This window comes from Manis pentadactyla, chromosome 12, assembly GCF_030020395.1.
Source record: "Manis pentadactyla isolate mManPen7 chromosome 12, mManPen7.hap1, whole genome shotgun sequence".
NCBI classification, from domain to species: domain Eukaryota; kingdom Metazoa; phylum Chordata; class Mammalia; order Pholidota; family Manidae; genus Manis; species Manis pentadactyla.
In genome coordinates, this window is record NC_080030.1 from 10113073 (window position 1) to 10124957 (window position 11885).

General features: G+C 60.1%; 1 protein-coding gene across 3 annotated transcripts; it reads right to left on the minus strand.

Moving 5' to 3' along the window:
• Nucleotides 1-808: 808 nt before the first annotated feature.
• Nucleotides 809-11124, minus strand: TMEM59L (transmembrane protein 59 like). 3 transcript variants are annotated; one of them, XM_036893447.2, is made up of 9 exons: nucleotides 10949-11119; nucleotides 5804-6194; nucleotides 4775-4937; nucleotides 4572-4675; nucleotides 3305-3457; nucleotides 2630-2732; nucleotides 1843-1960; nucleotides 1627-1744; nucleotides 809-1412 (listed from the first exon to the last, which is right to left on the minus strand). In XM_036893447.2, exons 2-9 carry the CDS (start codon nucleotides 5957-5959, stop codon nucleotides 1284-1286), a joined length of 1044 nt encoding a protein of 347 aa, XP_036749342.2. In that variant the 5' UTR covers nucleotides 5960-6194; nucleotides 10949-11119; the 3' UTR covers nucleotides 809-1283. The 3 variants fall into 3 exon arrangements, with proteins under 3 accessions (XP_036749342.2, XP_036749349.2, XP_036749356.2); XM_036893454.2 differs by lacking the exon at nucleotides 10949-11119 and adding an exon at nucleotides 8491-8746; XM_036893461.2 differs by lacking the exon at nucleotides 3305-3457 and having other exon boundaries at nucleotides 10949-11124.
• Nucleotides 11125-11885: the final 761 nt, after the last annotated feature.

Sequence of the window (11885 nt, forward strand, 5' to 3'; positions counted from 1 at the left end):
GAAATTAAAGGCATCAACCTCCCCAAACACAGGGCAGGGTGGAGGGGCTGATACCCAGCCCACCTGGGCTCCCTTTAATTCCCCTTCCCCCACCTATCCACTGCCCATAGGACCCCATCATCCCCTGGAAATCTCTGACGCATTGACCACAACGCCCTTCCTCCCAAGCTCCCCCCAGATAAGGTTCCACCAGCCAGGAATCTCCTGCTGCCAGCAACAGAAACAACTGCAATTGACTGAAGCTGAAAGGCCCTTATTGGAAAGATCTCGGTGAGTTTGCAGAATGGACAGGAAGGATGGACAGCCATGGCTGCGGCCTCATCAGGGCAGGCTGCCCCATCCCATGAGACTGCACTCGAATACAAAGTGCAGGGAGAGAAAGCCAAGTTTGGTCCCCTTGAATAGGGAAGCGGAGTGAGGACTGCTCACAAGCCAGAACTCCATCCCCAAAAGAAAGGGGGATGGAAGCCAGGAGGTCACAAAACGAACAACCATCCTCTTCAAGATGTGACCTGTCCATTTCACAGGGACTACACAGGGGTCCAGGATACAGAAGGAAGGGGCTCTGACACCTCCTGGCCAAGCAGTGGCACAAGCCACTTTTCAGGGACATCCTCAGGCAGGAGTATGACATAAGCTGGGCAGCAGAGGGGCTGTCCTTCCACTGGTTCATACCCCTTGAGTCACAGGCGTTCCCTGGGCTTTCCCCAGCTCAGAAAGGGCCTTGGGGGCAGGGGTCATGGCCGTGATCAGGCCATTCCTTCACGGTCAGGCGAAAAGACAACAGAAGCAGGCTCAGTCCAAGATGCATTTTATATACATGGTTTATTCCTCCCAACCCCCATGCTGCCACCCAGCCTCAGCCGCCCTCCCAGGGTGGAGCTGCCCACCGCCTTCTCTGGTGGGACTGGATCTCCAGAGGTGTGGTGGGGAAAGTGGGGGGAGCCCTAGCACAAGGCAGCTTCTCTGTGACCTTGCCCCCCCAGAGAGGGGAGAGAGAAGGGAGGAAGGCGGCACAGAACTGGGGTTCAAATACTCAAGAAGCTACACGATAGAAGACAAAAGTAGCACACTCCAGGGAAAGGGATCCCGGAGGAACCAAAGCCAGATACGGCCCACCGGTGGGGGCGTGAAGAGCTCAGGACCCAAAGGGGCGGGATGGGGAGAGAAGGGTTTGGGGGTAGAGGAGCCCGAGGAGGGTCCCACCCTGGCCGGGACTCCTGGGCACAGGGCAAGTGAGGCCCAGGGAGCCCTGCACTTGGCAATGCTGGACAGATGGAGGCCTACAGCTTGGTCAGGCCCAGCTTCAGCTTGTAGGGTGGGGGGCTGTCGGCAAAGGCGTGAGATGGGGGAGGGTATGGGGGCCAGTCTGGCTCAACCACGAGGCCCTTGTGCTGCTCCAAGGTCAGGGGCTGCGGGAGAAGGAAGAGGGAGGGCACCCCTATCTCTGTTTACCCCAGTTAAGGGTGGGCACTATTCCCTGCGTTTCATAAGGGAGTGGAGAAACGCTACTCAGTGTCACACAGCAAGTCAGGGGGCCCTGACTCCATGGGAGAGGGGGTGGCCCAAGTCATGACAAGGGAGCAGCCCTCCTCCCAGCCAGCCCTGCCCACCGGCCCTACCCACCTGGAACTTGAGGTGCTGGCCAGGCGCAGTCACCAGGGTGGAACAGCTCAGCCACAGCATCACCAGCACAGACAGGAAAAGGCAGCAGGCCAGGATCCAGCGCGGCAGCCCCGACCGCCTGCCCCGCCCGGCAGGCATGCTCAGTGGCCCGGGTGGGGTCCGGAGACCATCCCTCCAGCCACAACCCCACCCCACCACGAGGGTCCTGCCACCCACCGGGACATGCAACTGAGGAAGTCATTATCCTGCAGCTCATCCGACCCCGCCTTGGCCCTGCTGCTGGTCTTGACTCGGATCTTGGCCTTCCTCACCTTGTCCAAGGGGCCTGCAGGGTCTGAGATATACCACCTCTCAGTGGCTTCCAGGCCTTCCCCAAGAGGCCACAGCAGCCATGGAGAGGGGAAAGGAGACCAGGACCTGGTGCAATGGAGCATGGAGTCCTAGAGTAGGCCTGAACTCTGGCAGACAGACCCCAGAACCCTGGGAGACAGACCATGGAACCCTGGGAGACAGACCCCAGAACCCTGGAGATGGACCATGGAACCCTAGGGGAAGACCCCAGAACCCAGGGAGACAGACCCCAGAACCCTGGGAGATGGACCCCAGAACCTGGGGAGATGGACCCCAGAACCCGGGGAGATGGACCCCAGAACCCTGGGAGAAGACCCCAGAACCCAGGGAGACAGACCCCAGAACCCTGGGAGACAGACCCCAGAACCCTGGGAGATGGACCATGGAACCCTGGGAGATGGACCCCAGAACCCTGGGAGACAGACCCCAGAACCTGGGGAGATGGACCCCAGAACCCTGGGAGACAGACCATGGAACCCTGGGAGATGGACCATGGAACCCTGGGAGAAGAATCTTGGAATCCTGGAGATGAACCAAAAAACTCAGAGCTGAGAGACAGAAATCCCAGGCTTAGAGGGTTCATGTGCTGGGAGGACTCCTTACGGCAAGAGGCCAGCAGTGGAAGGAACTCTTGTCTAAGCTTGGACCTTACCCACATGCACCTCCAGGGCCTCAGGGTGGGACCCCCGCCAAGTCACCTCCACTCGCTGCAGATGGGCCCCCTCGTGCCCCAGGCTCTCAATCACAGGCTGGGTCTGGGCGGGGAACAAAACAGCACAGAAGCCCTTTAGAAAGGCACCACCTTGGCCCTGGGCTACACCTCTCTGTGACCCATGAGGGCTATACTGTCCCATTCCCAGCTGACATGTTGTTCCACTGGCTACAGGGAGGACACCCTCCCCGGGGCCATGGGCTGTGACACCAGGGATGTTGTTCCCTGCTATTGTGGGCCTTTCATTTTTTCTTCACACCATCCTCCAGCTCCTGAAGTAGGAACATGATCTAGGCCAATCCAATAGAATCACATGGATTGGCTGAGAGGTGGTCACATCAGGGCCAGAGTAAATTCAAGCTTAGTTAAAACTCCAGAGAGGTAGTGATCTAGAGTCTCAAGCATCCACCTTGCTATCAGGAGGGGAAGTGCTTGCCTGGGAACAAAGCCACCACAAAAGAAAGCAGAGTCAAGGAGTGGAATGATACACTGAGCCTCTAGATCTAGCTGTGCCTGAAGGACTTTGCATCCCATGTGCCAAGAACTAGTGTATTCCACCTTCTTACCCTAATCACTCACCCACCACTCCTATGAGGTCCCTGCCAGATCCCTCACCTGGAACACCACCACCTTCCCATTGTCAGTCTGCAGGTAGTATGTCCAGGTGGAGGAGACGAAGCCCTGGGCCGAGTTGACAAGGTCATTGCAGAGAGTGGAAAACAAGTCCAGGAGCGAGAGGGCCCCACTTGGAGCTTCCAGAACCTTTCTCTGCCAAGGGAGGCCCAAGGCACAGAAATGTCACCAAGGTATGGCATTCATCAGTGGGAGGGGAGCTGGCAGAATTCAATGATTGGGCTTCACTAAGTGGTTTGGGGTAACAGGGCTTCATACAATGAACACAGACCTCAGTGCTGCATTTGACTTGCTGTTTGCCCTTGGGGAAGTGGATTGCCCTGTCTGAGCCCTGAAGTGGGATGATTCTCTTCCCTCATGGGTTGCTACAAGATTTCAGCTAGACAATGGCACAGCACAAGTGCCTAACATGTAGTAGCAGCTGTTATTAAAATTTTTACCATCATCATCCTCATTTTGATGGCATCAGGAGAGAACTCCTAATAGGAAGGAATGAGAACAGTGGGTTTTATGAATAGTGAAAGCCAAAGGGTGTGGAGGGAGATGGGTGAAAGATAGAAAGGGCTTTCTGGGGAATCCCAGTCCATGGGTCTCTGGCTGGGATGAATGGTTTCCTGTGCCTCAGTTTCCCCTGATGCAGCATTCCTTTCACTCCTTCGTGGACTATGACAGGTGTGCAGTATTTCTCCCTGGGGGCAGGGGCACTGTGTGTAGGTGCGCCTGGGAGGCTGCTCCTCCCTGAAACCCAGTTCTGCACCCCCCTAGATGACAGTGGCCACCTGTTCATCGCAAGGAAAGAACTTAGACCAGCACCTGGAGTGCAATAGGTGCCCAGTAAAGTTAGGTCTGGTAGCACTGAGGATGAGTGAGGTGAGGGATGGTCACAAGTCCTGGTGGCACTGGCTTTAAATTCCACCTCTGTACTGCTCTGTGTGATATTGGGGATTTGCTCTGAGGCCACAGGAGTGACACTGTCCCAGGTGCCTCCTGGTGGCATGAGGAATTTTGGATAATGCTTCGCATACAGTGGCTGCTTTCTGCCATTTAATTCTTGCATGGTGGCAGGCAGTGAGGGGCAGTACTTCCCAAGTCACAGAGATGATGACTGAGAGAGGACGTGACTCTGTTGAGGACACCCACTGGACCCAGAATAGAATGCAGAGTCTGGGAGACGCTGGACTGAGTGCAGATTTAGAGGAGTTGGGAGGAGGGGGAATGGGCAGAGGGCCACAGGTGGGAGGGTGCCCACCTTCTGCTCCGGCTCTGGCTCCGGCTGGGGTTCCAGGTTCTGGCTCCAGCAGCCCTCACCACAGGCCTGCTGCTCTGTCTCCTTCACATAGGCCTCCACACAGGCTGGGGAGTGGGAAGGGAGGAGGCAGCGGGGAGTAACTGGGGGGGTGCCACTTCCCAGGCCACCTTCTCCCCACCTTGGCCCACCTGTATAGCCCTCACCTGCTTCACACTCAGCCTGGGTGGCATTGGGCTTGGAGCTCCTGGCCACAAATCGGCAGATGGAGAAGAGGCGGCAGCCACGCTCACAAGCGCTGATTAGGACGGCCCTGTCGAACTCGTGCTGGGACTCGGTGGGGACCTCCGCCTCCTCCTCCAGCTCCACCTGGGAGCAGGGACACGGGCTCAGGCCAGGGGGAGGGGTAGGAGAGATCAGCGTTAGAAGGATTAGGGAAGAGGGAGAAAATTCGGCTCCCCACCAAGATCTAGGGAGATTGGGATGTGCTGGGGGGCCATGAATAACAGTGGCTCTTAGCTCTGAGGAGGGAGGGGGAGGGGCTATGGAGGACACTGGGTTTACGCAATGATTGTGAAAACGGGGAAGACAGGGAAATGGGGGGCGTCTAAGACTCCTGGGAGGAAGGGGGAGATGGAGAGGGACGCTCAGGCCTGAGGAAGGAAAGGGGGCTCAGGGAGGAGGTTTTGTCACCCTTGGGGTCTGGGAAAATTGCATTCTGGCTTGTGGGGGAGCAGTGAGGGTATGAGTGGGGACTGGCAGCTATGGCGGGGAGCCTCTTGGGTGACGGAGGAGTAAGAGGATTGTCAGGCCTGAGGGAGGTGGGGGTGGGTGCCCCAGGGTCTTTGCGCAGCAGAGTGCAGCTGGAGCCCTCACGGTGGCGTCAACAGCCTCAGCCCCCTCCCCGTCCTACGTTTGGAGAGATCCCCCACAATCCCGCATTCATCAGAAGGACCCGCATCCCCAAACCCTCCCCATCAGGACCCTCCAGGCCTCCCCCAGGGGTGGAAGAACATCCCCATCGGAGGGATCCCCGATGCTTGCGCTCGCCTCCAACGAAGGGACCCCAGCCCTTCCCCCACTGTAGGGACCCACCCCCATTGGAGAACCCCCCCATTTCTGACCCCTTCCACCTCCGGGGAACCCCTGTCTCGCCCCCAGCGGAGGAACCGCATCCCAGCCCCTCCCCCATCGGAGAGATGTGGGTCCTCGCGCGGGTGTCTCCTGCGCTTCACCTGCGAGGGCTGAGGGCTAGGGTAGCGGTCGCGGCAGCGCAGCTGGCAGCTCTGCGTGTCCCCGAGCTGCGGGGCGAAGGGGTCTCGCGCGGGCGCGGGAACGGCGGGCGGAGGCCGCAGCAGCAGTAGCAGCGGGAGCAGCGCCACGGGAGCCATGGCCGAGCGGGCGCGAGCGGCGCGGGACGCCGGTCGTCGCGCGGAGGCTGCGGCGGCGGGGACCGGGTCGCTGACGTCACCCGAGCGAGGCAGCTTGGGAAGGGGGGGCGGGAGATGCGGCGAACCGGCGGGGCAGCGGTCTGCGGCGCCGTCGGAATGCGGGGCGGCAGGGCAGGCGGGTCGGGATGCCGTGGTCCCTCCCTGGTGTCCGAGGGGGCGGAGACTTCAGCCAGCGCTAGGGGTCAAAAGGAAATAAATAGGAGGGTGGGATGGGAGGCTCTATTTGCCGGGGGGTATCAGGGAGGGCCTCCTCGAGGAGGCAACGTCTGAGTCGACCACACGGGGAGGGCCCTGAGGCGGGGAGGAGCCTCTTGGAAGAAGAGGTAGGAGGGCGGTGGGGCTGCAGCCACAGTGGAGATAGAGGGATATGAGGTTCGCAAGGCTGGGTCAGCCAAGTTCTTAGGAAGGTCTGTGACGTCTGGTCCTTTGACACCCAAGTCAGAGGGGCGGTGACTTGTGCACAGTTGGCCTGCTGTAGCAAGCTCTCCCCAGCAGCTTCAGGGCCATCGCCCCTGGCGCTCATCCATGGGCCTGAAGGATCTAGCTCCCTTTCCCCGGTCTGAGGGGCTCCCGGCCCCGAGCTAAGTGGGACGGGCACAGATCGGCGCGGTGGGAAGGGTGCTGCTAAAATGTATAATTCTCGTAGGAAAACTTGGGGCGAAGAGGCCCTCCTGGCCTCCATAACAACCACATTCTAGGTGACAGATTAGACCCTTGATTTTCGCCTTACGAAGTCCCCCGCGCTTCCTCTCTGTTAGGCATGAGAGCGGTGCCCTGCAAAGATGACCCCCCTCTCGCCGGCGGGCCCTGCGCAGGTGCTTGCCGAGATCGCGCTGCAGCCGGCGCTTCTCCCTTCCTCGCTCCGCCCCCGCAGACGGGGCGGCAGCCGCTCGCGGGCGCTAGGTCGGAGGGCGCTGCAGGCTCCGCTGCAGAGGAGGAGGGGTCCAGGACACTGGGGGACCTGGCGCCCCCACACTCCCCTGGCCGGCCGCCGCGCTTTCATCTCCGCTGCCTTCGCCGGCCCCCACGTGGCTTAAATCAGGCGCGGCTGTGCCTGGCGGACCCTGAACATCTGGAGCCCGGTGCGGCCCCTCCCCCGCCCCGCCCCGCCCCTCCCGGGCTAGGCAGGGACAACCCTGCGGCAAGGGCCTCCAGCCTCCGGTTTGCAGGAGGGCGACGGAATCCCGCGTCTAACCCTTTGCGCACCAGGCCTGCACCTTGGGAAAAAGTCCCTGAGTATGACCGATAATGTCCCCCATTTCACAAGTGGGAAACTTAGGCCTCTTAGCATCCTTGGGCAGAGCTAGGCTTCAAGCCCACACATGTCAATTCCAGAGCCCCTGCGTGCTTAAGCTTTCCACAATTACTGTCCTTCATTCATTCCAAACAAAGCACTTCCCAGGTATTTTCTTGCAATAGACCATAAGGAAGTACTGGTAGCGTTGTCCAGTTTACAGATGAAGAAACTGAGGCTCAGGGTGGCAATGCGGTGGAAGAGTGGGAGGGAGGGGTTGGCCCAGGTGACAAGCGAGAGAAGCAAGAGGTAGACAAAGCCTTGTCAAGGGAGAGGATAGGGCATCAGAGGCGTTGCTTAAAGCGCAACAAGGAAGGTGCCCAGCGCCCTTTTGCGGAAGGGGAAACTGAGGCTAGAGAGGTAGGGCTGGGGGCTTAGCTCACCGGAAAGCAGGAATAAGAGGGTTTGATTGAAGCCCACCCACCCCCGTTTCCGCTGCACGAGGCCGCTGGGGGCGGGAGCGGAAGGAGGACTTGACCCGGGTCCCCCAGGTGAGCCCCGAGCCCCTCCTGCAGTTCCCGAGGGAGCAGGTCCAGGTGAGGGGCGGGAGGGCCGGCGGGCGGCCGGGGTCGGGTTTCAGGAAATCCGCCGACATTCCTTCGGGGCTTAAGAGGGAAAGTTGACTCGGCGCCGCCCCTCGGCACCCCTCCCCTCACTTCCTACCCCCCGGGGCGGCCTGGCGGGGGCGGCAGGCTGGGGGCACTGCGACCCGTCTGGGCGTGAATCACCGGCTGGGCAGGCGTCCGGGAAGCGGTGGCCGAGGTCAGGGAGGGTATCGGACAAGCGCCCTTTGTCCCTTGCCGCCCTCACCACGACCCCGCTGACCCCTACCCCCAAGCTGGGTACAGGCTGGGGAGGAGGCAAGTCACCATGGCGCCGGCAATTGCTAACATGGAGTGAGGGGAAAGGGGCACTGCTGTCCCTCCCCAAGGCAGCTGGTGCCTCCTGGACCCCAGAAATCAGAGGTTATGCAGAATGCAGAGGGGCAGGGCACCCAGGTCTCCATGGCCAGATGCACACTGGCCTTAACCTGGATCTAGGCAGCTCTGCACCAGGAGGCCCCACCCTCAGTGCCCATGGGGTGCGAAAATTTAAAGGACAGAATCCACAAAGCTTGGGCCCCAGGCAGCCCAGCTCCCTAGGTTTAACCTCCAGGGTGGAAACGATAAAGCCTTACCTTCTCCAGCACACAGGTCCTGAAACTGGGTTCTGCTGTCCCAGTGCCATGTCCACTTAGGGCCTCACTGCCCCATGGTTCCTGGGAGCACTGGCCTGGACACAAAGCAGCTAAACCCTATACCCAGGGGCCTGAGCATGGGGGTCTGGGCATGGGAGAGGCAGCTCTGTGCCCCCCTTACTCCCACTGGCTCGGGGTACCTGTGGGACCTTGAAGGTGCTGTTACCATTGCCCCTTCCCCCAGAAACCCCTGAGTGCCACAGAATTACACAGGGAGCTGGAGCTGGGGTTTCTGCCCCAACCTAAACCTTTTCAGAGGGTGCAAGACTGATGAGGAGCCCTTCCCCTAGCTCATGTGGGGCCCTCTCTCCATCTGCCCCCTCAGTACATTCCCAGCCACCTTCAAGGACTTGGGTCAATATTTGCCCAAAGTTCTGTCAACGCTGGTTCACTTTCCTGTGCAAAGACGTGATGGGGCTGGTAAGAAGGGGTTAAGCTTCTAGGAGCACCAAGGACAAGGAAGGGTGCACTTAGGGGTCAAATCTTTTCCCTTAAAGTCAAAGGTATAAGGTAAAAGCCACCCAGAGGGCAGAGGGCAGAGGGCAGAGAGCATGCTCCAGGATGGGCCTGGGCAATCATATCCTTCTATGGGTAAGGACCAGAGAAGGGTGGCTACCAGCTTGGGTCACACAGCAAGTCAGGGGCGTGGGCCTGGCTGGGACTCCAGGCAGCAGGATTCACTGCGACTGAGTTTTCCTGCTACTTGGGGGATTGTGAATTCTCCATCCTTTCATTTTGCTCGTTGAGCTCTTCTCCTGCAGCCCTAACTAGGCCCAGCATGGGGTATCAATGGCTCTGAGGGTGCTCAGCCTAAAGAAAATAAATTGCAAGAGAAAAATGAAGAGCTGTGTTTGAAAGACAATTTTAAAAGGTCTGTAGGGGATGGAAGGTAACCGGGAAGGGCAGGAAGCCCCTCTGAGAAGGAAATTCTTTAACCTGTGACCTGATGGAAGAGAAGGTAGTTAACTGGGGGAAGACTTGGGGGAACTGCATCCCTGCAGAGGGAACAGCAAATGTGCAGAGCCCTTGTGATAGCAGCGAGACTTTGGGGGAGATGGGATTGCAGTGGCTGGAGCACAGGGAGGGAGAGCAGGGGAAGACAGAAGGAAAGAGAAAAGGCAAGGGGGGAGAGGGTGCTAGGGCAGAGAAGACCTGCTTTGCTTCTTTTAAAAGCTCCCTCCATCTGCTGTGCAGACAATGGCTTCAGGGTCACCGGGAGGTGGCTGGGGTGGCATCCCAGAAAGAGACTGTAGAGCCTAGACCCATATGAGTTACGAAGAAGGGGTCAGAATCTCCGCATGGGGATGTGTTTTGGAATCAGAGCCAACAGGATTTGTTGATGGATCGGACGTAGGGGATGAGCAGAGAGAGTTGTCACACACGCCTCCAGGTTCTCTGGCTTGAGCACCTGGGTGGATGGGGGAGCCTTTCTCCCAGGCCTGGGAATGACTTGGGGAGGAGCAGAGATGGTGGGGGGGATATTAAGATTTTGCTTCAGAAGCCTGTCCTCAGAGGGAGTCCAACAGTGCAGAGGAGGGGCTTGGGGGAGGGGTGGTGTGAATACTGGAAACACAATTCCAGCCAAGAACTGTCCCCTCCACTTAACCCTCTGGACCACCTGGCAAGGTGGGACTATGGCCCCATTTTTCAGATGTGACAAACTGAGGCCTGGGGACCACCTGCTCTAAATGAAGATGCTCCTGGCGCTCGGCACTGTGCTAAGCACTTAGATTGTAGAACCTTCTACAGCTCTGCCATGTTCCCACAGAAACCCTTAAGCTGGCTGGGAGTCACCCATTGTGCCCAGGGGTAAACTGAGGCCAAGAGGCCTGGTTTGTCCCAATAAACAGCAGTGTACCAGGCCAGGGCTTTACTCTCCTTCCCCTCGCAAACCCATCCAGAGTCTAGATTGGGAGAGGGATGTGCACAGCTACCCCTGCAATCCTCTTTACTGACAGTCCCGGGTCTGAGCTGGGAACAGGGCAGCCTTGAGCAAACAAGGTGGGAATTCCTAAGCCCCCTCAGCCACTTCTACCCCTTGGCTGGTTAGGGCCATGGAGGGAGAGTCCAGGCCTCTAAGGGAACCCCTGGAAGGGGCGGTTAGAGCCCTTCCTCTCCCAGGACTTCGCGGCTGGAGGCGGGGCTGCGACTCAAACCACGCGGTGGAGACGGCCCGGAACTCTCATTTTGAGACCCCCCTCCATCGCGGCCTTGGAGGCCAGGAGCCTTTTTATCTTAGGCGCCCGAATCCGGTAGGGACTGAGAGGAGGGGGTTGAGGCGCTTGGGCCGGGAGGGGTCCCCAAACCCAAGCAGTGGCCAAAAATAATAACACGGGGAAGGATCCCTGCGCAAGGAAAGGAAGACAGACTATACGCCGCTCCGGGCAGCCGGCGTTACCTGAAGTCAGCGGGCGGCGGCCGCCGGAGCGATTACTCACTGCGTGGCGCACCCCACCCGCGGGCCGCTGAGCGGATTTTTCCGTGGGGGGGTGTCAATGAGTCCGGGGGGGTGCCTCCTTACCGCCCTCCTCCTGGGAATTCCTTCTGTCAGCTTGTGGGACCCCGCAGGCCCGGATCCCCGCACCCACCGGGGCCCATTTCTCCGCGTCTGCCCACTCGGGTGCTCCGCCCTGAGGCGCCCGGGAGCCTGCAATGAACCTCAGCCCCGTCCCGGGCGACGGGGACAGCTGAGACAGGGCGAGGGCCGGAGCCTCTGCTTTCCAGCTTTTTCTCCGTCTTCCCTCCAGCAAAACCTGGTGCCCAGGCTGCGCGCGGAGGACCAAGGAGAGGAGGGATGAAGCGAAAGGGGGGCGCTGGGCAGAGACCGGTGGAACCAGCGCACCGAGGACGCGGGTTCGGAGGCGACTTTCGGGCCCCTGGGGAAGAAGTGGGGTTTGGAGATGGAAGCAGACCGGGCTCAGGGACCATTCAGTGAGGGGCGGGGACAGAGGATTGGTGGGGGGAACAGCGGGCCGGGACTGGGGGCCGCAGGGGAAACTGAAGAGGCACGGAGCTGAGAGCAGTGTGCAGGGAAATGGGCGAGGGTGTGGAAACAGGATTGGGGGCTCCAGGTCCCAAGTTGGGGGTGGGGAGCAAGGAGCGGGCGGGGTTGGAAAGGGAGGTCTCAGGCTGGTAGGGGCTGAGTAGGGGGTTCTGGGCCGCGGGACAGGGCGCGCGCGGTGCGCGGTGGGGCGGAGGCCGGACGGGTGGGGCGCGCGGTGCCCGCGGGCGGGCGGGCGGGCGGCGGGGAGGCCGGTGCGGGGCCTGCTGCCCCCCCGGGGCCGGGCCGGGCCGGGGGCGGGGCCGGGCGGGGCCAGCGGCGCATTAGCGCCTTG